The sequence below is a fragment of the Dromiciops gliroides genome, chromosome 1 (genome assembly GCF_019393635.1).
Source record: "Dromiciops gliroides isolate mDroGli1 chromosome 1, mDroGli1.pri, whole genome shotgun sequence".
Classification (NCBI taxonomy): Eukaryota; Metazoa; Chordata; class Mammalia; order Microbiotheria; family Microbiotheriidae; genus Dromiciops; species Dromiciops gliroides.
This window is the reverse complement of record NC_057861.1, coordinates 634,247,281-634,275,121: the sequence shown is the minus strand read 5'-3', so window position 1 is coordinate 634,275,121 and position 27,841 is coordinate 634,247,281. Positions and strand designations below refer to the sequence as shown.

Sequence of the window (27,841 nt, the reverse complement as noted above, 5' to 3'; positions counted from 1 at the left end):
CAGTTCCCTAAGGAGTGACCGTTATTTGGGGTCAAGGCAACTTTGAAGAAAATAGGTTATGGAAGAATACAGATATATAAGGAGACTAATTCAAGAAGGCTTAATTCAGGAAGTATTCTTCCGACAGAGGACCAAAGGGCTAGTTTTGAAAAGTGGAACTCAGATACCTCTTACCTTTCTCCGATGCTGGAGCCAGGTCAATAAAACTCCGGCATGTTTCACCTTTGAAAAGAAAAAGATTGATTTTAGAATCATAAAAGATAGTTGCAAGTGTTTGTTTCTTCCCATTGTCATGTAAAGGAGGCTATGGTCAGTGCAGACTCTGATTTTGTATTTAACCTAGATAACTTTTTTTTTTTTTTGCAGGGCAATGAGGGGTTAAGTGACTTGCCCAGGGTCACAGAACTAGTAAGTGTCAAGTGTCTGAGTCCGGATTTGAACTCAGGTCCTCCTGAATCCAAGGCCGGTGCTTTATCTACTGCACCACCTAGCTGTCTCCAACAACTTCTTTTAATTACCATCCCCATTTAAATACCATCCCCACAACAACCCTGTGAAGTAGGTGATCTTATTATTCCTTTTTGGGGGTGACACATTCTGTTTTCTCACCCTTTGCAAGGAAGGCGTTTGGTCTGGCATTCAAAGCTCTTCCCAATCTGGCACAAATCCAGACTCCTAACTTTAGCTTATATTATCTCTTCACAATACTCTATCCTTTGCAATAATAATAATTATAATGGTTAGCATTTATATAGTGCTTACTATATGCCAGACACTGTACTAAGTGCTTTACAATTATTTTCTGATTTAATTCTCATAACCACCCTGAGAAGCAGGTGGTATTATTATCCCCATTTTACAGATGAGGAAACTGATTCAAACAGAGGTGAAGTGACTTGTCCAAGGTCACAGACTATTAAGTGTCTGAATCCAGATTTGAATTCAGGTCTCCCTGACTCCAAGTCCAGTGCTCTCTATCCACTGAGCCATCTAGCTGGACTCCCCATTGTCCCCTGAACAAATTCAGGGCTTTTTCATGTCATTATTCACACTGTTCTCTATAAAGTGAATGAGACCTCTTATCCTATCTTTACCAATTGATGTCCTACCAACCTTTCAAGTGACTGCTGAAATGCTATGTCTTCTATGTCTTCTATGCTATGTCTTTTCTGTACCCCCCAGGTGGAAGCCACTCTTCCATCTGATCTCATAAGAATGTGTATTCTCAGATTGAAGCATAAATTTTTTGTTAGTTCCTTTTTCTAAAGTTTTTTGTCTGTTTTCTTTCACAACCTAATGTGGAAATGTTTTACATGACTATAGACATGTATAACTTACATTGAATTGTTTGAGTTCTTATGGGGGTGGGGAGGGAAGGAGGAAGAGAATTTGGACCACAAAGTTTTAAAAATCAATGTTAAAATTTGTTTTTACATGTAATTTGGTGACAAATTTTAAAAAAAGAATGTGTATTCTGCCTTTATCTACTTTGACTGTTTTGTTTTGGTTTTTAAATCCATAGATGTCAACTTCTCCTAATAGGCTGTAAAGTCTTTGAAGACAGCATGCATTCGTGGATAGAATGCTAGACATGACATCAAGAGGACCTTGGTTTGAATTCTACCCCAGGCGTTTAATCACTGTGCTATCCTGGACAAGTCACTTAATATCTCTAAACCTCAATTTTCTCTGGAAATAAGATCTAGCTATATTAATACTTTGGGTCTATTTCACATATAACTATATATTGTTTCCCAGACAGAATGTAAACTCATTGGAGTGGGTGGGGGGAGAGAAACTATTTCACTTTTGTCCTTACATTTCCAGATCCTAATACTGTACAGATAATAAATGTTTGTTGATTGATTTAGAAATAATAGGATCACCTACTTCATGGGGTTGTTGTGGGCACCAAGTGACATAATGGATCTAAAGTACTTGGCAAAACTTAAGGCACTCTATAAATATGAACCAACACTGAAATCAGGGAGCTTGTCTTGTGTATCTTTGTGCCTAGCACAGGGCATAAAATAGGTGCTGAATAAAAGTTTGATGAATGAGTCAATTCTGTATTCCTACAAACTCAACCAATTATGGCTCCTACTAGTTCTCTGTGCTGTTCTAAACATCTACCTCCTCACCTCTTACCTTTCTGCACACTTAGAAACCTGCATTTCCCAGGAAATCCGTATCTCACCCCTGCAAACATTTCTTCATGCAATGATTATAGTGATTATTGTTTGGAAGGTAGGATTGTTATTCCCATGAGGGATAGATGTATTTTTGATATAATTAAGGTCAGACTCTATTAACTTACCCTAGATAAACTCCTGGGATCAAGGGAGCTAGAACTAGAAAGGTTATTAAAGGTCAACTACTCTAACCCTTTAATTCTGTTATTGTTTGGTCGCTTCAGCCATGTATGACTATTCGTGACCCCATTTGGGTTTTTCTTGGCAAAGATACTGGAGTGGTCTGCCCTCTCATTTTACAGAAGAGGAAACTGAGACAAACGAGGTTAAGTGACTTGTTTAGGGTCATACAGCTAGTTAAGTGTCTGAGGTCTGATTTGAACTCAGGTCTTCCTCCATCTGGGCCTGGCGCTTTATCCACTGTTCCACCTTGCTGCCCAGCTTTTTCATTTTACAAATGAGGAAACTGAAGCCCAGAGAGGTGAAAATACTTGGCCAAGGTCACATAAGCAAAGAAGAAGGCTAAGATTTGAATCCACATTCCTTGACTCTAAACTCAATATTTATGGGATGCTGTTCCTCATCTTTCAATCTCACTTCCTTGCATGATTTAAACATATTAAAATATATTTAGTGGGAAGCTAGGTGGCACAGTGGATAAAACACCAGCCCTGGATTCAGGAGGACCTGAGTTCAAATGTGACCTCAGACACTTGACACTTACTAGCTGTGTGACCCTGGGCAAATCACTTAACCCTCACTGCCCAGCAAAAAAAAAAAAAAAAAAAAAGAAAGAAAGAAAAGAAAAGAAAAAAAGAAAAAAATTCATATAACAAGTAAAAATTCTGTTGTGGCTCAAGCAAACAAGCAATTAGCATGCATGAAAATTACCCACAATGTCAGGCATTGTGCACAACCCCCAAGAAGTTCATATTCTACTGGATTTTGTACTAGTAATAGCAATACAAAGTCAAAGCAAAAACTATAGTCCCAGTCCATGAGGAGTTCACCATTAAAAAGAAAAGAGTACTGAATCCTAATATAATTGAATAATATACTTTTTACCAAAGGTAGTTTTTCCAATGTAAATTTGAATGATTTTGTTTCTTTTATTCTTATTCTATCTTTTACTTCATATATTTATGATCACTCATTGGAAAAGGGTAAGAGTAGAAAGAATAAAAGAGAAAATCTTGTTTAGATGTTTTTTTAGTTATATCTGACTCTCTTTTGGAGTTTTCTTAGCAGAGATATTGGAATAGTTTGCCATTTCCTTCTCCAGCTCATTTTACAGATGAGAAAACTGAGACAAACAGGGTTAAATGACTTGCTTGGGGTCACACAACTAATAAGTGTCTATGGCCAGATTTGAACTCATGAAGATGAGTGTTCTTGATACCAGGCCTGGTGCTCCGAAAGAGAAAGAGGAAGGCCAAAATAACAACAAAAAAGAGAAGGAAAAAGGGAAGACAGTAACAAGAAAAGTCAGAAAGGTCAAGAATCATAAAAAATAAGATTTTTAAAATGGAAGGAGTATAGTCTTGATTACCTGTCCAGATGAAGGAGAAAAAGAAGCTTGGTTAGTATGAAATAATGGTTAGCCTTCCACTATCTGGCCCCCAATTCTATTTTCAGACTCATTTTATATTACTCCCATTCACATACTCTACTCTCCAGTCAAACTGAACTTCCCATGCCCCTAATATCTGCCTGTCTCCTCCCATTTGTGTATTTGCATCCACTCTCCCTCATGCCTAGAGGGGATTTCCCTATATCTCTGTCTGTCAGAATCTTTCTTTTCCTTTAAGATTCCCTTCAGATGCTACATCTCCCATAAAGCCTTCCTTGATCTTCCCCAAGGCAGAAGTGATGCCCTCCTCCTCCTCCTCCTCAAATCTCTCATGCTATACCCTTTGAGCTGTCCCCCAGATTTCATCAGAGTCCAACTTGTATTAGAGTTATTTATGTGTGCCTTATTCATTCCTACTAGGTTGCAAGCTCCTTAAGGGTGGTGATTTTCATCTTTATATAATCAGTGCCTAGGACAAGGTCTTAAACATAGCAATTACTAAATAAATGTCTGTTGGATTGAATAATATTTTAAAATTTGATATTTTGTTTGGGGAGTATAGTCAGAGAAACACATATACTCAACTACTCATAATTCAACCTCGAGTGCCTCCTAGTTCCTCACCACTCTGGACGTAGAAACAAAAAGAAGACAGGGCCACCAGTCCTGGCTGAGCAGTAGCAAACAGTAAAACTGTTATGAATTCAGTATAAATCTTTGTTCAAATATCTATTTAATATTTAATAATCTGACCAAAATGTTCTACCTATAGAATGGTCTTAAAGCTCTATGAGAACAGAGGCCATTTTATTTTTGTCTTTGAATAATAGTGCTTGGCACACAGTAGGCATTTCATAAATATTTGTTGACTGACTGATCCATAGAAACTAAGGGTCATAGAATTGGAAGGAACTTTAGAAATCCTCTAGTCCAGTAGTTTCTAAAAAAATTACTCTTTAGATTAATTTTCCTCCCAATTGGTATTAAGGAATATGGGGAGATAATTCTTTCCAGTGGCACCTGTACGACTGCTGCCATAGGGAATAGGCTATGATTGCTCTGAAGGTTTAACACCTACCTCAGAAGGGAAAAAGTTGGGATTTCACACAAGTGCAGGATAAAAAGGAAAAGGGGAGTAATAACTGAAGGGCAGGTGTGGTTATGTTGGAGATAAGTTCCATGGTTAACTATTGTGGGGAGGGTAGAATAAGAACCATCTTCTCACCCTCCTACTGGTTGATCACTAGTCAAACTACAGGAGGCCCAGAACTCACCTCAGAGACCACCACTTTAGTTATCTCCTTTATTTAAAAAAAATTTTTTTGAGACAATTGGAGCTAAGTGACTTCCCCAGGGTTACAAGGCTAGTTAATTGTCTGAGGCTGAATTTGAACTCAGGTCTTCCTGACTCCACCGTCAGTGCTCTACCCTCTGTGCCACCTAGCTGCCCCTTTCCTTTATTTTTAAAAAGAGGGAAATGAACACCAGAGAGTTTTGTGGCAAGTGAAAGATGAAATGACTGAGGAAACAAAGGGTCAAGTTTTTGAGCATATTAATTTATTAAGCAATATATGCCAATTAGATAACAAATCAGGACCAGTCACATTCCTCAGCTTTGACACTGTACCCCAAGTATAGATGAAGACAGATTTTTATGCATTAAAAATAATTGAATAAGACCAATTAATTAAAAGAAAACAACTAACCAAGATACAAAATTAGGTAATCTGATTTCTAATTGGAAAAAAAGATTAAGGACTTTCCAAGTTGGAAGGAAAAGAGTCAACAGGTGCAATTCCCTGAATTCAGACAAAGAGGTGTCCCACTCACCCCACATGTTTGTATTTGATCAAAGCAACATAGAAACAGTATTGGATTGACCAGATTAGGGCCAGTTTTCACATATGACATATGGGTTGTTTGAGATGTACAGTTGTGAGAAAACTTGCATCATCTTTCAGATCTGACTGTGTTGCTAGTCACCATAACTAAGGTCTTTAGTTAAAAGTCTCTAAATAGCAGGTAGAGGTGGTCCAGCTTCCCAGCCAACAGGACTAGGTTCAAACAATGCAACAAAGTTTTCTCAGAATTCCCATAATTAAATAAAGGTTTTTTCCCCAAGACAGAAACTGGACCAGATCCATAACTAAATAGAAAGGGAACTGAGTTAGCTCCAGAAATATGTCACAAGATGGAATCAGTTGGTTCACTCAATTAACTTGATGTCCTAATCCCTCAAGATAGAGACTTGTGTGAGGCTACGAAATTAGTTAGCATCAGAATTTGAACTCAAATCCAAGTGTCTTGAGTCTGTATTCGATAGGCTTTTCATTACACTATTCTGGCCTTTTTATCAATCAATCAGCACCTACTTATTGTGTGCCAGGCACTGTGCTAAGTACTGGGAATTTAAAGAGAGAGCAAAAGCAGGACTTCCAGGTCACATGATCAACCAGATGGAAGACTAGACACTTTCTCTGATCCTCACACCTCTCAAAGCACCACAAAAGAAGAATTATACACAAGTGGTAAAGCAATTGCAGCATCTAAGATGCTGAGAAACCTTACAACGTAGCAGCCCAATGAACTAACAGCAGAGAAGGCAACTAGGTGGTGGATAGAGCACTGGCATGGAATCAAGAAGACCTGATTTCTAATGCTGCCTCAGATACCTATTGGTTGTATGACCATGGGCAAGTCACTTTACCTCTGTTTGCCTGTTTCCTCAACTGCAAAAAGGGGATAATAATAGCACCTACCTCCCAATATTGTTGTGAGGATCAAATGTGAGAATAATTGTAAAGCACTTAACACCATGCCTGGCACATAGTAAGCACCATAAAAAATGTTATTATTTATTATTATTATTATTAATCCCTAATAATGCTTTCTCAGCATTCCTTCTCTCCCCAGCCTTCACATGCTGGAACCTTACCCAGAAGTTAAACTCTAGGATCCACTCAGAAGTTTCCTTGCTGCTTCTACATTCTCTGCTAGCCATAACCTCCCCTCTCCATCCCTGCCAGACCATTGTTAAGGCTAAAATTCTAGCCAAACTATTTAAAATCTAATGAGTGATCAGCAATAAATTATAAGCTTTAGCAAGAGTATTTAAATGTTTAAGTATTTATTAAAGAGCATTAGGATCAAAGAGAAAGGTAAAAATCTAACTATTTCTAAGAAACCCTATCAACCGACCCAACATGGCGAGGTCAGGAACCAAAAAGAGACCGAACCCCTCCGCCAGCATCTGCTTCCTACTTCATGTCCCCCCTCCCAGAAATGGGAGGCTCCTCAAGTTGATTGGCTGGTAGCCTTGATAGTACCCACGAGCAAATGTCACTTCCTGATGCTAAGGACCTTGAACACATGGCTTGCCCTCAGAGACCTTCTCCTCATGACGGAGCTTTTCTACAGTAAGTCTCCAGCAGGTGGCATCATTCCAATTGTTACAGTCCCCCCTTTTTTCTTCAAGAAACAGGGTGTTTCCTTGATGAAACAGTCAAAAATAACAGAATATAATATCCTATGCTAACAATATGTTAATAACAATATAGAAAAGGGAAAGAGGAAAGTTTTGTCCAGAGGGGCAATCCCTCATGAACCAGCACTTTGACATTGGTCGTGCAAAGGGAGAGTACCTGTTACAAATGGTGTATATAATAACAGAAGGAAAAAAGAAAAACAACAAAACCAAACTATTTATTTAAAGTCTTTGAAAGTCTTTTCTTAGATGATTCTTGGGATGTCCTCTGGGTCTAGTCATGGAATAGAAGTTTTTTCAAGGGTTGATGTGTGGATGCTGGTAATCAGCCAGGAAAATTTCCTACAAAATTGAGCTTAACACAACTTTAAAATAGCTTTGTCGATAATCAAATCAAACAATGAAAATTCTCAAAAACATGTCTAAGGGAATTCAGAATCTTAGTTGTTACACATGAAACATAGGTGTGTTTCATCAAGGAACACCCTGTTCCTAGAAGAAACAAAAGGAGGAAATTGTCAAGATAATGGAATGTGATAGATGAGATTTGACAGATACTCAGGAGCCCACCTGAGTGGATTACTGGCTGATTTGACTGGATTAGTAGTTGACAAGATTCTAAGCACATCCGGCTGGTACTTGAGAGTACTTAAGAAAGCATGGTTCTCAGAATCTAAAAAAACTTTGAACTTCCAGCCCAGTCAACCAACCAGCTTGAAGAACCTCCCATTTCTAGGAGGGGACAGGAAGGAGGTAGGAGAGTCTGCACAGAGAGTGCTGTCTCTTTTGGTTCCTGACTTCACGTTGGTGGTGGTGCGGTGGCAGCAGAGGACAAGACAGAGGAGTTGAGGAAAGATAGGATTGCCAGGTTGCAGGAATTCTGTTCTCAATATTTCTCTTCTTTTACTATCTTTCAATAAACCCTTAAAAACCTAAACTCATTTATCAGTGATTTTAGTCAGTTTCCCCAAAAACTGGGGAAACATATTAGGACCCACATTTAGAATTTTAAATTACACACCATTATGAGAGAGCAAGCAACAGAACCCAACTCTGTGCCCTACTCCCATCCCACCATGTGCATAAGAAGTGGAGGTACAGGAAAACAGAAGCCTGTTCTGTCTAGAGAGGCAGTTACCCTGCTGTGATACAATAGTGCTCAGCCAGGTGACAGGAATAAAGAGAACTGGGGCAGGTAATCAGCATGGCCCAGAGGAAAGAGGACTGACATCCAGCTGAGAACAGTTCTACCTTTCCTTTCCCCAAAGCCATTTGAGGCAGAAAATGAGGTTGGGGAAAAGGAAACTCCTTAATGTGGGAGAAGGCTAAGACAGTTTTGTGGTTCAGGTCTTGGGTGAATTGTCATTAAAGAAGGAATCAAAAAGGGAGTGATAGGTAAATATAAATAGAAAAAAAGACTGTATTTGCCAAAGATATTAGGAGGAAGAAAACTCAGTTAAAAACCTTGAACACAAGGAGATAAACAAACAGGAGGTAATAGGGGCTCCATATCATCTAAACAAGTTCAAACATCTCTGAATAAATATTGTAAGACAAAGGAAAATGGATCAATTCTTGTTGAAATACATGATGTTGTGGATTACTAAGAGAGCCTGGAAATATATCAGAATGTTCCCAAATGACACAAGAGAGAAATTATTTTTGTAATTCATTCTTTGACTTATTCAATTAATAATTATGTGAAAGAAAAGAATAATGATAAAACAACATACCAAAATTTCTGGGATTCAGCTAAAACAGAACTTTGGATGAAAATTACATATAAAAATATACATTAGCAAAAGTTAAAAGGAGAAGATTAATAAACTAAATAAACATCTTAAAGAAAACTAGAATACCAATGAAAAGCAAATCTTTAAAAAGTACAAAACAAGGGATATTAAAAATTAGAAGAAAAATAAACTGGAAATCAAAAAATACTCTAGAAGTGATAAATAAAACTTAAAGCTGGTTCTTTGAAAAGTAACATTTTATAACAGACGAACAATTGATAAATTTTTAGCCAATCTGATTAAAAGAGGGTAAGAAATCAAAACAAGTTAGCTAACAAACAAGGTCAAATCAAAACAAAAGCAGAAGGCATTTAAAAAATCATCAGAACCTATTATACATAGTTATATGTTAATAAAATGAGAACACAAAAGAAATAGAAAAAGTCCTTTAAAAATGTAAAATATCCAAAGAACAATCTAATCTCAGAAAAAGAAATAGAACTAGCTGTAAAGGAACAGCTGAAGAAAAAAAATTCCTGGTCCTCATAGACTCACAGGAGAATTCTAACTTAAAAGAAAAATTTAGAACCATACTCTGCAAATTATCCTCAAAAATTGACAAAGAAAGCATGCTATCAAATTCTTTTTTGAGACAAATATGGTTCTAAAACCTAAATCAGGGAAGGATGAAGAAAAGGAGAGCAATAGATCAATGTTATGAATAAATATTTATTTTAAAATTTAAATAAAATCCTGTCAGACTACAAAAAAATTTCCAAGATATTATTCATTATAGCCAAATTGAGTTTATATTATGTTGCAAAGACATTTCAAAATTAGGAAAACAATTGATATAAGTAAACATATTAAAACCAAAACATCTAAAACCATATGATTACCTCCATGTATGCAGGAAAAAAAGCCTTCGAAAAAGTACAAGACTCATTTATACTAACAAAATAAACTTGCAAAATATAGACCTAGAGGTACTTTTTAAAAGATAAAAAGGATCTAAGATGAAAATCAAGCATTATGTGGCATGAAAATACACTAGAAGCTTTCCCAACAAATATGGGATTACAGCAAGGATGCCCAGTCTTCCCACTCTTATAAGATATAGTCCTGGAAATGAAAGTAAACAAGATAAAGAAATTAAAGGTGTAAAGATAGGCAAACAGAACATAAAATTATCCCTATTTGCTGATAATGTGGTTTACTTATAGAAACCTAAGGAATCAACAAAGATACTAAATGATACAATTAATAGCTTCTGCAAAGTTGCAGGCTATAAAATAAACCCTTAAAATCAATGGCATTTCTATAAACAATAGCAAAATCAAAGAGGCAATAAGGGAAAAAGAAAAACTATTCCAATAACTACAAAAATATATAAAAACCTATGAGGATTAATCTACCAAAGGACATGCATAGATTCAAATTCAAAGTGCTCCTTAAAAAATAAAAGAAAATTTACTAGTTGAAGGAATATTCATTATTCATTGATGAGCCATGCCAACATAATAAAAATGGCAATATCACCAAAGTTAGTTTGTACTTTTAATATTATACCAAACTATTAAAGGAATACTTTACACAATTTGACAAAATAATAATAAAATTCACTTGAAGAAACAAAAGATCTAGAATGTTAAGTACAATAATTTAAAGAAATAGAGATGATGCCAAACTACATTATAAGATAGACATTATCAAAACTATTTGCTAAAAAAAAAACAAAAACAAAAACAAAAGGGGCAGCTAGGTGGCGCAGTGGATAGAGCACCGGCCCTGGAGTCAGGAGTACCTGAGTTCAAATCCAGCCTCAGACACTTAACACTTACTAGCTGTGTGACCCTGGGCAAGTCACTTAACCCCAATTGCCTCACTAAAGTAAATAAATTAATTAATTTAAAAAAACTATTTGGTAGTAGGTTTTTTTTTAAATAAAGAAGTAAATCAAAGGAACATTCTAGACAAGGGAGAAGCAGAAACAGTGGAACTCAATAACCTACTACTTGATAAACACCAAAACATAAATTACTTAGGAAGTAATTCCCTACTTGAATTTCTTTTTAAAAACTGCTAAAAACCTGAAAATCCATTTGGCAGAAATTTGGTGTAGACCCATGCCTAATGGCATATTGCACAACAAATTCTAAATGGATATATATGTCATATTAAAGATCACACCATAGGAAAAAATAGAGAAGCAGACCTTTTACAGCTATGCATAGGAAATAGATTCTTAACTAAACAATGGAGGGGCAATTACAAAAGATAAAATATATAGCTTTAATTATATTTAAAACTTCTATATGAACAAAAGTAATTTGTCTAGAATAAGAAAGGCAGAGATTGAATGGGAATTTTTTTTTTTTGGTATCAAATTTCTCATCTAAGAGTTTGGAATCTAAGATATGTAAATAGTGTGTGTGTGTGTGTGTGTGTGTGTGTGTGTGTGTGTGTGTGTCTGAACAAAAGCCATTCCCAATAGGTAAGTTGTCAAAGGATATAAATATACAATTCTCAAATCTATAATGCAAGGTTATATCACTAACTCTAACTGAATTATAGTACATTAAAAAGGAGAGGGGGGCAGCTAGGTGGCGCAGTGGATAGAGCACCGGCCCTGGAGTCAGGAGTACCTGAGTTCAAATCCGGCTTCAGACACTTAATACTTACTAGCTGTGTGACCCTGGGCAAGTCACTTAACCCCAATTGCCTCAGTTAAAAAAAAAAAAAAGGAGTGGGGGTTAGTTACAGGGAGGGGTATTGTAGCTAAGTTCTGATTGGGTAGATCCATAAATCCACATACCCTAAGAATAAATAGGGAAAACTAGGTAGCACAGTGGATAGAGTGCCAGGCCTGGAATCAGGAAGGCTCATCGTTTTGAGTTCAAATCCAGCCTCAGACACTTACTAGCTGTGTGATCTCAAGCAAGTCATTTAACCCTGTTTGCCTCAGTTTCCTCATCTGTAAAATGAACCAGAGAAGGAAATGGCAAACCACTCCAATATCTTTGCCAGGAAAACCCCAAATGGTGTCATAAAGAGTTGTGCACAACTAAAAAATGACTGAACAAAAATAACAAATTAATAAGTACATATTGTTAAAAGAAAGCTAAATCCTTTTTAGAGCTTTCATCTTAAAAGTAAGTGAAAAGATCAGAGAGGAAGGAAGGAAAGAAGAAAGAAAGGAAGAGAGGGAAGAAGGAAGGGAGGGGGCAGAAGAAAGGAGGAAGGGAAGAGTAAAATACTGTGCTAAGTGCTTTACAATCATCATCTCATTTGATCCTCACAACAACCCTGGAAGGTAAGTACTATTATTATTATTCCCATTTTACATCTGAGGAAACTGAGGAACTGAGGAAGACAGGGGTTAAATGACTTGCCCAGGGTCACTTGGCTAGTGTGTCAGAAGCCATATTTGAATCCACATCTTCCTAATTCCATGTCTAGGCCACTGTGCCACTTAACTGCCTGCCATAAGAGAGTATCTTCAAATTCAAAAATATATATAAAAACCATATCCATCAACCAGCATTTATCAAGGACCTACTATGTGCTGCATAATATGTTTGGTGCTGGGGATACAAAGACAAACAATAAAATCATCTCTGTTCTCAAGGAGCTTACCTTCTATCAGGGGAGACAACATATAAGTATATAAAGAATAAATATAAAATAAATGCAAAGTAATTTAATACAAAATAGGGGGACACTATTAATTGAGGGGATGAGGAAAGGCTTCATGTAAAAAGGTGATGCTTGTTGTTGTTCATCCTTTGTTCTCAAAGAGGACCAATGACATCACTAGAGTGATGTCTTGAGTTGCATTTGAATTGAAGTGAGGTAGAGCTGCACAAAGTCATTAGCCTCATTCCTTCAGAGTCATCGGAGTCCAGTGGCTCAGGAAGTGAGTCCTTCAGTAAGGTAGGGGAGAGGAGAAAGTATATCCTAGACATGGAGCATTGCCAATGAAAAGGCACAGGGATGGAGAAAGGAATGCATTTATGAGAAAAAGAGAAGACCAGTTATCAGGACTATAAAGCAAAGGAATAATAAATAACTAAATATTGTTAAAAGAAAGCCGAATCCCTTTTAGAGCTTTCATCTTCAAAGTAAAGGAAAAGATGAGAGAGGGAATGATGGCTTATAATTGAGTTCAAGTTCCCAGGCCGAGACAAATTATACCAAAGTAGAAATAACTAATGTTTATGGAGCGCTTTAAAATCTACAAAGCACTTTACATACATTATCCCATTTGAGCCTTACAACAACACTATATTACAAGCATTTTATCTTTAGTTTACAGATGAAAAAACTAAGGTCCAAAGAGGTTCTAAGTGACTTACCTATATAGTATCATAGGATTTGAACCTCTGTATTCTTTCCATTCTATCTCACTTACCATCAAAGGTACTGAAACAATTAGCAGGTGTGATTCCCAAACCTCTATTTTTATCTTAGAGGAATCATCAAGGACAACAGAGATACTAGAAGATGGAGATGGGCAAGTACTATTTCAATTTTCATAACAAGGGAAAAGGTGGATTCCAGAAACCATAAAACATTGAACTTGATGTCAGTCCTCAGCATGATTTGACAACAGATTGAACAAGTGGGTTATGAAAACTTAGAAAAGATAACAGTGATAATTAAGAGTCAGGATGGAGGTCTACCAAGATATTCATGCCAGGCTAATTTCATTTACTTTTTAAATAGCATTACTGAAATGGTCAATTAAGTGGATGTTGTAGACATAGTATAGCTTGATCTCAGCAAGCTATTCGACAAAGTCTCTCATCATATCCTTGTAGACAAGATGGGAAAATGTAGACTGAATAATAGTGCAGTCAAGTGAATATAGCTGGTTTGATGACTGTACCCAAAGAATACCAAAAGACTAATTAATGGTTCAGGGTCAACCTAGAAGAAGGTGGTTGGTGGTGTGTTACAGGATTTTGTCCTTTGCTATTTACTACTCTTTATTTTATCAACGCCTTAGACATCTAGCAGGAATTCTTGGTAAATGTGTGGATAATAAAATGTTGAGAGAAATGATAATATGTTAGATGACAGAATCAGGAACCAAGAAAACAAATCTAGAAAGACTGAAACAATAAGTCAAAATGTTGATGAACAAGGTGAAAGTGTAAAGTCTTACATTTGGCCTAAAAAATCCAAATGGACAAATATAAGAGAGATCTCTCCTAGTATTCCACATTAAAAACAAAGACAGGGGGCAGCTAGGTGGCACAGTGGATAAAGCACCGGCCCTGGATTCAAGAGGACCTGAGTTCAAATCAGACCTCAGACACTTGACACTTACTAGCTGTATAACCTTGGGCAAGTCACTTAATTCTCATTGCCCCCCACAAAAAAAACCAAAACACAAACAAACAAAAAGACAAGATTTTAGTTGACAGCAGGCTTAGTTTCAGTCAACAGTATGAAGTGGCTAACAAAAATAGTCAATATTGTCTTAAGCTGCATTCATAGAATAACAGTGTCCAAATCAAGGAAAATAATAATCTCATTGTTCTAATACATGGATCAGTGTATATATTTTTATATGAAAGATATATTTTTAGAGTACATGTTTTTAGTAAATGTTTTATTATACATATTAAATATCAAATCAACTAAATTTTCTTAATAACTACTTACATCTAAAGTAATTTATATTTACGAAGTATATATTTGGGGTTATTCATTTAGGTTTTCACCAAAATTAATTACCTTTTCCTTCTTCAGCATTTAACAGTTGACCCAGATACTCTCTCCTCTCTGTATCTTCATGATAATTATCTCTCTTGAGTTTCCTCTTGCCTGTGTGGCCACTCCTTTGAAGCCTTAGTCAGTCACCATCTATATTGCACCACTTAACTCTGGGTGTGTCCCAAGGTTCTGTCCTAGGTCCTTTCCTCTTTTCTCCCTACACTCTCTTTGTAAGTGATCTCTTATGGGTTTGGTTATCACCTTGATACAAATGAGTCCCAAATGCACTTATCTAGTCCTACTCTCTCTGTGCTGAGTTCCAGTCCCATATTAGCAACTGCCTATTGGACATTTTGAACTGGTTATCACATTGTCAACCCAAATTCAATGTATCCAAAATAGAACTCATCTTATCTACATGCCTCAAATCACTTTTCCTTCTCTAACTTTCCTATAGGGGATCCCCCACCCATCCTTCTAGTTACCCAGGTTCACAATTCATTCTCTACTCTTCACTCTGTCCCACCACTCATATCTACCTGACTGTCAAGTCTAATTCTACCTCCATAACATCTCTCTCTCTCTTTTTTTTTGGTGAGGCAATTGGGGTTAAGTGACTTGCCCAGGGTCATACAGCTAGTAAGTGTTAAGTGTCTGAAGCCAGATTTGAACTCAGGTCCTAATGAATCCAGGGCCGGTGTTCTATCTACTGTGCCACCTAGCTGCTCCCATAATATCTCTCTTATTCTCTACTTTCCACTCAAATGGCTACCACCCCACTTCAATAACTCATTACCCTTTCCCTGGATTTTTACAATAGCCTCCTAATTGAACTTTCTCCTTTAAATCTCTCCCCTTGACAAGTTATACTCCATGTAGCTTCCAAAATGATATTACTGGGGCAGCTAGGTGGCACAGTGGATAGAGCACCGGCCCTGGAGTCAGGAGGACCTGAGTTCAAATCCAGCCTCAGACACTTAACACTTACTAGCTGTGTGACCTTGGGCAAGTCACTTAACCCCAATTGCCTCACTTACAAAACAAAACAAACAAACAAAAAACAACAAAATGATGTTACTAAAGCCCAGGTCTGATCCTTACCACTACCCTGCTAATGAATGAATGAATGAAGCTCCAATGCTCCTCTCTCCAGTGCTTCTGAGATCAAATACACAACCCTGTGTTTGGCATTGAATAGCTCTCACCACATGAATGCAGACTACCTTTTCAGACTTAAAATGCATTACTTTCCTTCATACTCTACATTCTAGCCAAACTGCCATACTTGTTGTCTTTTACATATAAAATTTCATGTCTTGTCTCCATGCCTTTGCACGGGCTTGCCCCCATTCCTGGATTCCTAGAATCCCTCTTGGAATTCCTTCAAAGTTCAGCTCAAGCAACACCTCCTACATGAAGCCTTTCCTGAACCCTATAGCTGAGAATCCCTTCCTCTCCACAAAACCTGTTACCTTGTATTTTACTCTGTGTATATGGAAACTCTGTCGGCTTACATGTATAGATATCCTTTCCCCCAATAGAATATGTTTCCTGAGAGCAAGAATCATTTAATTTTTGTTCTGAATCCCCAGCATCTAGCACAGCACCACAGAAGGTGTTTAATAAATGATTGTTTACATTAACTGATGTATTAATTGATTAACTTGAGTAGCATATGTGGCTACTCAGTACAGAAACAGGTGGTCTGAAGCAGAAATAACCATGAACTGGGTTACCTACTATTTCCTACAGTCATTCATCCTGAAACTTCTCTGCTTCTTCCCCAGGAGAAATTATATCCTATTGAAGAAGTCACCAACATGTCTACCTTTCCCAAGGCCAAAGTCAAATTAAAAGGTAGCAGAGGGGGCAGCTAGGTGGTACAGTGGATAGAGCACTGGCCTTGGATTTGGGAGGACCTGAGTTCAAATCCAGCCTCAGACACTTGACACTTACTAGCTGTGTGACCTTGGGCAAGTCACTTAACCCCAATTGCCTCACTTACAAAACAAAACAAACAAACAAAAAACAACAAAATGATGTTACTAAAGCCCAGGTCTGATCCTTACCACTACCCTGCTAATGAATGAATGAATGAAGCTCCAATGCTCCTCTCTCCAGTGCTTCTGAGATCAAATACACAACCCTGTGTTTGGCATTGAATAGCTCTCACCACATGAATGCAGACTACCTTTTCAGACTTAAAATGCATTACTTTCCTTCATACTCTACATTCTAGCCAAACTGCCATACTTGTTGTCTTTTACATATAAAATTTCATGTCTTGTCTCCATGCCTTTGCACGGGCTTGCCCCCATTCCTGGATTCCTAGAATCCCTCTTGGAATTCCTTCAAAGTTCAGCTCAAGCAACACCTCCTACATGAAGCCTTTCCTGAACCCTATAGCTGAGAATCCCTTCCTCTCCACAAAACCTGTTACCTTGTATTTTACTCTGTGTATATGGAAACTCTGTCGGCTTACATGTATAGATATCCTTTCCCCCAATAGAATATGTTTCCTGAGAGCAAGAATCATTTAATTTTTGTTCTGAATCCCCAGCATCTAGCACAGCACCACAGAAGGTGTTTAATAAATGATTGTTTACATTAACTGATGTATTAATTGATTAACTTGAGTAGCATATGTGGCTACTCAGTACAGAAACAGGTGGTCTGAAGCAGAAATAACCATGAACTGGGTTACCTACTATTTCCTACAGTCATTCATCCTGAAACTTCTCTGCTTCTTCCCCAGGAGAAATTATATCCTATTGAAGAAGTCACCAACATGTCTACCTTTCCCAAGGCCAAAGTCAAATTAAAAGGTAGCAGAGGGGGCAGCTAGGTGGTACAGTGGATAGAGCACTGGCCTTGGATTTGGGAGGACCTGAGTTCAAATCCAGCCTCAGACACTTGACACTTACTAGCTGTGTGACCTTGGGCAAGTCACTTAACCTTCATTGCCCTGCAAAAAAAAAAGGTAGCAGAGGTTGGAGCAGAACTTAGGCAGGGCTAGACTGAAAGATGGAGCAGCTGGATAGAAATCTGGGGTATGGAACAAGGGGTTTGTCTTCTTATAATTATCACATTTCCTAAGCTCCAAGTTAGGAAATGTGGTATGACAAAGGATACTTTGTGAGGTGTAATGAGTGCAAGTATTTCATTTTACCAATGAGGAAGCTGAGGCTCAGAGAGGTTGTTCTTGGTTCACAAACAGTTAGTAAAGGATAGATGTAAACACAGGTATTTTGATTCCAAATAAAATGCCTTTTCCAATGTGCCATACTGCCTCTCCATGAAACAGATTAGGAAATCCTGTACTTGACATGAATTGAGTGAAAACTGGTTTCTCTGCATTATATGGGGACTAGGATGCATCCCCAACATGTTTGCGCTCTCGGTGCCAATGCTCACTGAAACCTACTGCCCCCGAGCCCACATAAGGGGAAGTGAGAAAGTGGATGCATATGCATTCCCTAGGTTCAAGAACCTGTCCTCATGCAATCTTGGCAGCTCCTACATCACAGAATAACTCTAATTAAATTACTGAAATGAAGTGAGGCAAGAATAGGACTTTACAACTCTCCACATCCAACTTCTACTTTCTCACTCTAGAGTACATCCAGCCTGACATTATGCTTCGCTTAACCCAAATAAATACATGTTCCATTCCCAATGTATGCAGTTGGATACATCCCAAATGCATACATCCTCCCAGTCCTGCTTGGGCCTAGGTCTGTTCTGTCCTTGTTTCTCATCCCTACAATCCCCCTGGCTATGTGCCCCTCCTGTTACAACAGGAGAACAACTCATACACTTATGGGGCATGGGTTAGGTAGTGGGCAAGGTAGTTTAGATGAGAAATCAAAGAAAATTGCAACAGAGAAAAGGTATCCACTGCTTCATTCATCCTTGTATTCCCCAATCCTCTGACAACTCATGGATATACCAAGTGTTAGAGATGCTAGGTGCTAGAGTTCATTTTATACAACCTTATTTTACAGATGAGGAAATGAAACCCCAGAAAAGCAAAATAACTTTCCCACCATCGCGCAGCTGATATGACAACACCTTCTGGGGGAGCAGGGAAGCCTTGTGCCCTTAGCTTAGCATCTATTGACAATATTAATATGCCAGATCAGATACTCTTCCAAATTTGGAGGGGAAATGGGATTCATCAATTTTTTATTCCTGAGATTCTCCCTTGGTTACATCATATCTGGAATATTGTATCCAATTATAAATATGGTATTTTAGTGTCATCTGGATTAGGGAAGATGTGGGTGGGTGGGGATTATCCTTGCCTCCTGGTCTTCTGAATGTAAATTTTGAATAAATGGGTCTTTTGGTAGAAGCTAATAATAATTCTACAGGAGGTAGTTTCCACATGTAAAGTAATTAACAGTGGCAGACATGAATGACTGTAAGAAAGAAAAGTGGGAGAAAGTAATTTCAGAGTTTGTGTGGCATCTTCCATCTTGGTGCCCTGTGAGGACATGCCTGGTTGTGTTGCCCCCTCCTCAAGCTCTTCCCTTCAAAAAGACTATGATGAGTTGTGAACCAGGGTGTTTACTGGTAGCCTGACTGCCCCTTATAGGCAATATCCCCTTGCAGGCCTCTGAGACAGGAAGCAAATGCCATTACCTCTCTCCAGGAGAGGAAGGAGTTAGGGTAATCAGTTCTGTCCTTCAGTTGACAACATCCTGCATTACCTGCAGGTGCTTTCAGAATATTCCTCTCCCCTCTTCTTTTGTTCTTTCCCTCCACATGGCCTCTTCTCCTTGTTATGCAAATAAACTAGGGTCTACTAACTTTTGTTGTGTCTGTAGGGGTGGCAAATTGGGTGGGGAGAGGGCAATACAAGAAAAATAGAGGATAAGTCTAGCACCTAGCATAAGGCTCTGGATGAGAGAAGTACCAGAGTGATGATTTCTCTCTTAGGAGTATTAACAGAGAGAAATTACTAACCTGAATCAAATTTTTAAAAAAAACCTCAGACTAGAAAAGATAAGTCCCTTGGAACAGACTTGAACCAGCCCTAGGACAAAAGGGGAAAAGGATTGCTTTTCATAGGACTGTATAAATCACAATCTGAATTCCTTTGTCAGGGTACATCTTGTTGCTCCCCTAAACCTAATTCCTTTACCTTACTTCCTTACTTCCCATAGTATACCACAATGTGAAGATTTTCAAAGACTTTTATTACTCTCCCAAGTGAAAAGGGACGTTAAATCTAAAGTCTGTTACATTCAGAAGAGCATTGGGGGAGCTAGGTGGCGCAGTGGATAAAGCACCAGCCCTCAGGAGGACGTGAGTTCAAATCTGGCCTCAGACACTAGACACTAGCTGTGTGATCCTGGGCAAGTCACTTAACCCTCATTGCCCCATGAAAGAAAGACAGAAAGAGAGGGAGGGAGGGAGGAAGGAAAGAAGGAAGGAAGGAAGGAAGGAAGGAAGGAAGGAAGGAAGGAAGGAAGGAAGGAAGGAAGGAAGGAAGGAAGGAAGGAAGGAAGGAAGGAAGGAAGGAAGGAAGGAAGGAAGGAAGGAAGGAAGGAAGGAAGGAAGGAAGAAGAAGAAGAAGAAGAAGAAGAAGAAGAAGAACATTAACCTACTAAGGTATATCTAGAGAAAGGTGACCTGGGCTTTGAGGGAAGGGAACATGAAAACATACCATACTAAAATTGATTTCAGTAACTGGTAATATTTATAAGCAAGAAATGAAAACCCAGGAAAGAATATGTCTATCTTCAAATATTGAAGGGCTTTCATGAAGAGAGATGAAATTAGATTTGTTTTGAGTGGCCCCAATGGGTATAAAGAAAAACAACCTATGGAAGCAACAAAGAGGCACACTTTGGTTTAATGTAAATATAATGGGGGTCTGACACATGCACCAAATCCCCATTGCAAAAGGAAAAAACTTCCTAAAAATTAGAGCTATACATACCCTCCCTTAGAAAATAATTGGTGTGAGGCAACTAGGTGGTGCAGTGGATAAAGCACCAGCCCTGGATTCAGGAGGACCCGACCTCAGACACTTGACACTTACTAGCTGTGTGACCTTGGGCAAGTCACTTAACCTTCATTGCCCTGTAAAAATAAATAAATAAATGAATAAATAAATAGATAGATAAATAAATAAATAATTGGTGCCCTATGGAGGTCTCTAAATGGAAGCTCGTTAAACAATGTCAGGGTGTAAACTTATCAGGGTTGTTGTATAGAGGATTTCTGTGTAGGTATGAGTTGGACTCTAGAATCACTTAAGGTTGTGATATTCTATGATTGTGTGACTACATTTTCCCTTTCAGCCAAAAGATCTAGAGTTAGGGTCTGTGTAAATAGTCAAAGAATAGTTACAGAGAGCATTCTATCATTACCTTAGAACATCCCTAGTTAGAAGATGATCTGGAGACTGAGTAGTACCCAACTGTAACATATCTTCAAAGACCTTCAAGTGTTTTGAAAATACTATTTGGGGGCAGCTAGGTGGCGCAGTGGATAAAGCACGGGCTCTGGACTCCGGAGTTCCTGAGTTCAAATCCGGCCTGACACTTGACACTTACTAGCTGTGTGACCTTGGGCAAGTCACTTAACCCCAATTGCCCTGCAAAAAACAAAAATACTATTTGGTAGCTAAGTATTCCCACTTTATAGATATAGCTATAAAACTAGTAGCTCAAAGCCCCCTTCTTATATATCACCCTATTGCTAGACCATACCAAAGATATATATGTCCAGAAACAAAGGTATTTAATTAATACGTGAAACAGTATCAATAACAAGGAAAGGAATCAATTAGTAAAATATCATCTGTCCTTATATACAAAGGGATACAATCTCCTATACCCAAGTAATCTAATTCCTATTCAATCTCTCTGACTCCCTAGAGTGTTGGGAGGGTAAAGCCACTTCATACCTCATGGTCCCAGTGATGGACACTTAGAATACTTTGCCGTCTGCCTTCTGGAGTGTCTTTCTTGGCACTCCCTAAGGGAAAGTAGGACAAGCTGACAGCTCTCACATTTGATATGGAGTCCTCATGGTCCAGGTATAAAACTGGGTTTCAGCCAGTGGTTTACTGGAGCCAGCTCCTACTAGCTTCAATTGTTCAATTTTCAGAGTGAGCATTTATACCTCAGAAATTGGCAAACACTACAAATCAGGGTTTGATTTATTGCTTTGTTGATTTCTAGATTTAAGAAAGTGATGGAAAAAATTTTCACAATGCTTGCTCCCTCCCTTCCTCCCTTCCTCCCTTCCTCCTTCCCTCTCAGAGATCTGGTTGGAAAATATTTACCAGCACATCACTGATTTCAGGGGCACTTTGCATACATGGCAGAGTTTTCTCCCTACTTTGTCTACAACCCATAGCCCATCTTTCCATCCATCCTACCATCATGCCTGCGTTTACTCCAATCTACTTGATAACTCTACTTTGTAGACCACAACCCTACCGGTCTTCACTTGATGACATCACCACATTGCAGACTTACATGCAGTCCAAGCATTGTGGGAGACATAGTATACAGGATAACTCCTGATAAGCACTCCTCTTTTAGCCCCAAGAATCAAAGAGAGTCATGTAATTAGGGTTGCATTCTGGGGTACTTTCTTGGCTCCCAAATCTGCATTCCTCTGTTGAATCTGATTCTCTCCATAGGATAACAAACAAATTTCATTCAATTCCTCCCAAAACTCCTGGTCATTTATTTTATTTTTATTTTTTAATTTTTTTGTGGGGCAGTGGGGGTTAAGTGACTTGCCCAGGGTCACACAGCTAGTAAGTTGTCAAGTGTCTGAGACTGAATTTGAACTCAGATCCTCCTGAATCCAGGGCCAGTGCTGTATCCACTGTGCCATCTAGCTGCCCCTGTTCATTTATTTTTTAAAAAACTAAATGCCATTTTTCCTCCAGCAAACCTTACTTTACAAACATTCTATAGAGTTAACTTATTCTTAGCAAAGATGAAAACGTGAATGCAAATGACTTCTTCCTTACCCACTGGCCTGTCCTGAGATGTCTAACTGTACTGAGTCAGGGGCAGGGCTAAGCAAATCCCCCTCTGTGCAACAGTTTTTAGATGGTACTTGTCAGTGAACACATCAATATTATGACCAAGGGGAAGTGTTTCTGGCATATCCACTTTGCAGAAATGAGGCTTCCAGGAATATAACCCAGAAGGGGTCATGTTATCCTCCAATCCAGTTTCACCAGGCATGAGAGATTCCAGGAATCTTACACTAAAGTTTATAGCTTCAGGTCTCATCCTCCAATCAGGAAATAGATAAGTGTCTTTGGAGTAGTAATTATGGTGGGGATGGAAAGGAGGCATATATGTGTTAATAGGAAGACAAAATGAAGAAACCAATCACAATGAGCTTGGCTTTCCTGGTCGTACCTAAGACATTTGTAAAAGCACAAAGAGAGTTCCTTACTGAGCACTTTATAGCATTTTAATTAGTCAGCCTTCAAACGGACCATTATGACAGCCCCAAAATTGATGGCTTGCCTACCTAGCAGGGGACCTGAAGGTTTTTCCCAGCTGCCATAGCTGGGTAGGAATGGAACTCCATGGGATTCTACCATCTCCTAGAGCTTCTGAGGCCACCAAGGCCCCTTAGGATAAAAATAAGGAATAGAGAACAAATAGAAAGCAGACGATGACAACTGCCTGTTTGCAAGGGCAGCATGGGATAGTGGAAAGCGAACTGAGCTGGGAATCATGCTCTCAGTTCAGGCTTTGGCTGTCACTCAGTAGATATAACTTTGGACAATATATTCTTCTCTGTAAGCCTCACTTTTCCCATCTGCCTTGGGGGCTTTGAACTATATAAACTCTAATATCTCTCTGAAATTTGTAGTCCAATGTCACTTACACCCTCTGCTTGCTCCCCACTCTAGAATTATGTCATGATGTGAAAAGACTAATATCTACCAGCATTTGCCCATGATGTGGCTTCAGCCCATGCCTCCTTCCTCTCCCCCACAACATGGCTTGGATCCATATATCCTCCTTACCTCCAGCCACAAGGATAAGTTTTTCCTAAAAGGAGATAAAGTGGTCCAAGGACCTGCTTCCCTGATAGTCTCCTGGTCATATGAGGGCATAAAACATTTTATCTAAATGAAATCAGGGTTCCATCAACTTGTTGGGCTTCTGAAGACTACATTTAATCATAACACCATAGTTTGCTTTTTCATATAGAGACAAATGGGGAGCCATATGCAGAGAAGCTAAGTGTCACTATGTCCTTGACAGATAGCTTTTGTTGTGTTAGGGCAAAGTAAACCTCCTTTTGTTAATTGTTCAATGACTTGCAGGTGAGTCATTTCATCCCAACATCAAATCTAAACCAAGAGAGTACCAATATTAGGCATGTCTCTAACACATTGTATGGTAGGAAAAATACTGTATCCAGATTTGGAAGATCTGGATTTGAATCCTCCTCTGCCAGTGCCTAGCTGTGTAACCTTAAGTGAGTCATGTGCCCTTTCTAAGCCTCAATGTTCTCATCTATTAACATGGATGTTTTCACCAACTCTTTAAAAAATTATGAATATGTTTTACATTATTTCCCATGTATAACCTATATCAGACTGCTGTCTTGGCAAGGTGGGAGGAGAGGAAGGGATAAAAATTTGGAATTCAAAATATTTCAAAAATGAATGTTGAAAATTATCTTTGGGGAAAAATAAAATTGTATTTTTTTTTATTTAAATCCATGAACATAAATAACTCACCAAAAACTATGATAGAAAAATAAATAAACAAAAGAGAGAAGTCAAAGAAAAAGATAGATTGCATTCATTCTTGTCAAATCTTCTATTTATGATGGGCATAAGTGTGATTGGTAAGCTCTGAGTAACTCCTAATAAGGCAGTAAATTATGAATGTATATATCATATTTGTATGTTTTATTGACATCTTTTGTTTTTTATACCATAGTAATTTCCCAAATTACTCCTCTTCTCCATTGTAACAAAGGAAAACAGTAAAACAAAAGGATCATATCTGACAACATATGTGATATTAACCCACATAGTCCCCTATCTTTCTCCTAGAAAGAAGTGTGCTACATCATTTGTTTTCCAGGACCAAAATTGGTCATTGCAATTATTCTGTTTAGCTGCCTTTTAATATGGTTTTGTTTTTACATTATTATATCCACTGAATATATTATTTTTCTGATTCTGTTTAGATTGCTTTTTATGTGTTCACATACAATTTCCTACATTTCTCAGAATTCCTCACATTCCCCATTTCTTACAGTAAATATTCCACTACCTTCATATACCACAATATTTTACAATTCACATATTTATGGGTACGCACTTTATTTCCAATTTTTCTTACCACAATTTCTATTCAGAATATAATGGCATATATAGATATTTTCTGTCTTTAACCTCTCTGGGGTATATGCTCAATAATGGGATCCACTAGTGTGTCAAATGGTATAACAAGGTCAGTGGATCCATCATTCCTTCAGAGGAAACTCAACAGTTAAAGTTTCATAAGTCAGAGAAGGGTTTATGCAAAGTCAAATATGAAAAGCCAATGATTGCATGGTGTGCTTTGGGATAGAGGTGGAACTAGAGGACCTTGGGCAAAAGTTCTGGTTTGTTCTTGGTTAGAATGCTCTTCAACTGGCACACATATGTTAACAATGAAGGATCGACTAGTCTGCCAAGCTTTTGATCTAATGGAGTGAGGCAAGCTTTTGGGGTAGGAGAGAGCTGAGGGAGATATGGAAACTATTCTAGATTTAAAGAGTTGTATAAGGGCTGCTTGTTTAACATGGGCAAAAATCAACACATTTCATGTCCAATTAATTCACTGGTATGAAAAAAGGAAACAGAAAAGGAAAACAAGATTCACTTAAGGCTGACTTTCTCCCTTTTCCTCCTGGCATTTGTACTGGCAAAAGGGATATTGGCAAACTCTCCCTTAGAATTCTCCAGAGGCCTTTGCCAGTTGAACTGATGGGGCAGCAGATGGCACATACTTATCCACTGATGATATTTTGATTTATTTATCTCTTACAGATGGTACCATATCCTCAATCCTGGCTATAGTCCAAAATGTTGGTCAGCTTTCAGAGGGAGAGGGGGCGAGAAATGTGCCATATTTCTATAAGCAGATATAGATACTACAGACTAGAAACCTTATCCTAATTTTGAATCTTTCTCTATTTATTTTTGATATTATACCAAAGTCTACAGTTGTGCATTGCTTTACACACTAAAGGCATCTCAGAAAATCATGTGGACCATATTAATAGTGGCACCATTTTCCCTGGTTCTAGCCTCCATACCACTACTATTAGCTGTAAGACCTTGAACAAATTACTTCCCTTCTCTTTGTCTGTTTCCTCCTCTCTAAATTTATGAACCAAATAGTTCCTAAGATCTCTTACTGTTAAAACAGTATGGTTTTCTTCATGTAAAACCAGTTGTGCCTGTTTTTCCTATTTTCACTTTTGTCTTTTTTCAATTATTATCAACAATTGTTCAGACACAATTTCCAAGGTTTAAAAAAACAACACTTTTTGAAACAGGTTGAAGAGGTAGAAACTATATTTTTGCAACACCATCTCCGATCCTCTTGTTGAATCCATATGCTAATATAGCAAAGGCTACAGATAATGATTACCTATACCTTAGGTCCCTTTCATTCATTAATTAGCATGGAAGACCAAAGTTCATAGAATCATAGAATGTTAGCACTAGATGGGATATTATACAATAGAACACAGAGGTAGAAGGGATCTTAGAATATAGAATTACCATATTTAAAAGCCTAGGTTAGAACATAGAAGGTTAGCACTGATAGGAACATTGGAGATCATATAGTCCAACCTTCTCAATTTAAAGATAAGGAAATTGGGGCTGAATCGGGGTGAAATGACTTGCCCAAGGCCACATAGTTCATTCATGGAGGAACCAGGAATAGGAACAAAGTCTCTTGACTTCTAAATCCAACTGAATGTATTGAGTATTTTAAGGTCAAAACAAACCATAGGTACATGAGAGAGGGCACATTATGGTATAATGGTAATGGATAAAACACCATACTAGGAGTCAGACTATTGGGTTCTGCTTCTAGCTCCATCATTTATTAGCCTTGTAACCTGTGAGAGTCACTTAATGTCTCTAAGCTGTAGTTCCTTTATATCAAGAAATTGGGAGAACTTCTGCCTATCCCCCAGAGATATTTAGAAGGATCTCATGAAATAATGGATATGGAAATCACTTTAAGAAACTGTGACAATGTTATTATTGTTACTAACCATCATAATAAAGATGAGTTGAAGCAGTAGTGAACCAAAGGCAGAAAAGTTGGTCAAATCACAAAGGAATTGGGAAAAAGGACTCCTGAGAGGAACTTGTGAGAAACTTTATTATTCATTACCTTCTCTCATGATCCTCTAACCTATCTATTTAAGCATCCTCTCGTAAGCACTGGCTGTTCTAGTACCAAATAATTCTCTCAGTACCATGGACAGAGCATACAGGTTTTTCTGTGGTGTTATGCAACAACTGCTTGGGAAAGAGTTTAGGCAAATGAACAGCTAACTACTCTGAACAAGTTAAGTCATTGGTTACAAAGTATATCAGAAACAAAACAGTTTAGGATCCTATTGCCAACATCCCAGGTGACATAGAAGCATCTATGGTCTTTGGGAGACACAGTCTCTTTCCAGTTGAGCTAATTTTATCCCTTAGGCTCAGATTTCTCTTTGCTATCTTGTGCCTGGAATTTAACTTGCTTTTAATTATCCACACTATTAGAGGAACCCCAGGGTATGGATAATCCAAAAACAGGGGATAATCCTCAAGAATTTATATTAGACCATGACATGCATTACATGAAAGGCAGCTTAATATTATGGTTAGAGGACTGGCCTTGTAATTAGGAAAGCATGTGTCTCCCCATCTCTTATGACCAGGACAATTTATTTAACCTCTCAGTGCCCTCCAGGCCACTCTCTAAAACTGGGAATTATTATGGGTTCCTGCTGTGCATTAGTGAAGGGAATTTCTATACTGATCCTATGAAATCACAGGTTTAGACCAACAACAAAAGAGCATTATAGCATTTGCCATCTTAATTGTTTTTCCTTAAAGTCCCTGAAT

General features: G+C 38.1%; 1 protein-coding gene across 3 annotated transcripts in view; it reads right to left on the bottom strand.

Moving 5' to 3' along the window:
• The window catches only part of GSG1L (GSG1 like), a 395,069-nt gene that overhangs the window by 295,532 nt on the left and 71,696 nt on the right, over positions 1-27,841 (bottom strand). For all 3 annotated transcript variants that reach the window (XM_043978921.1, XM_043978922.1, XM_043978920.1), the window contains exon 2: positions 175-222. In XM_043978921.1, coding sequence (XP_043834856.1) covers positions 175-222 — 48 coding nt within the window. The remainder of the gene's footprint in view (positions 1-174; positions 223-27,841) is intronic.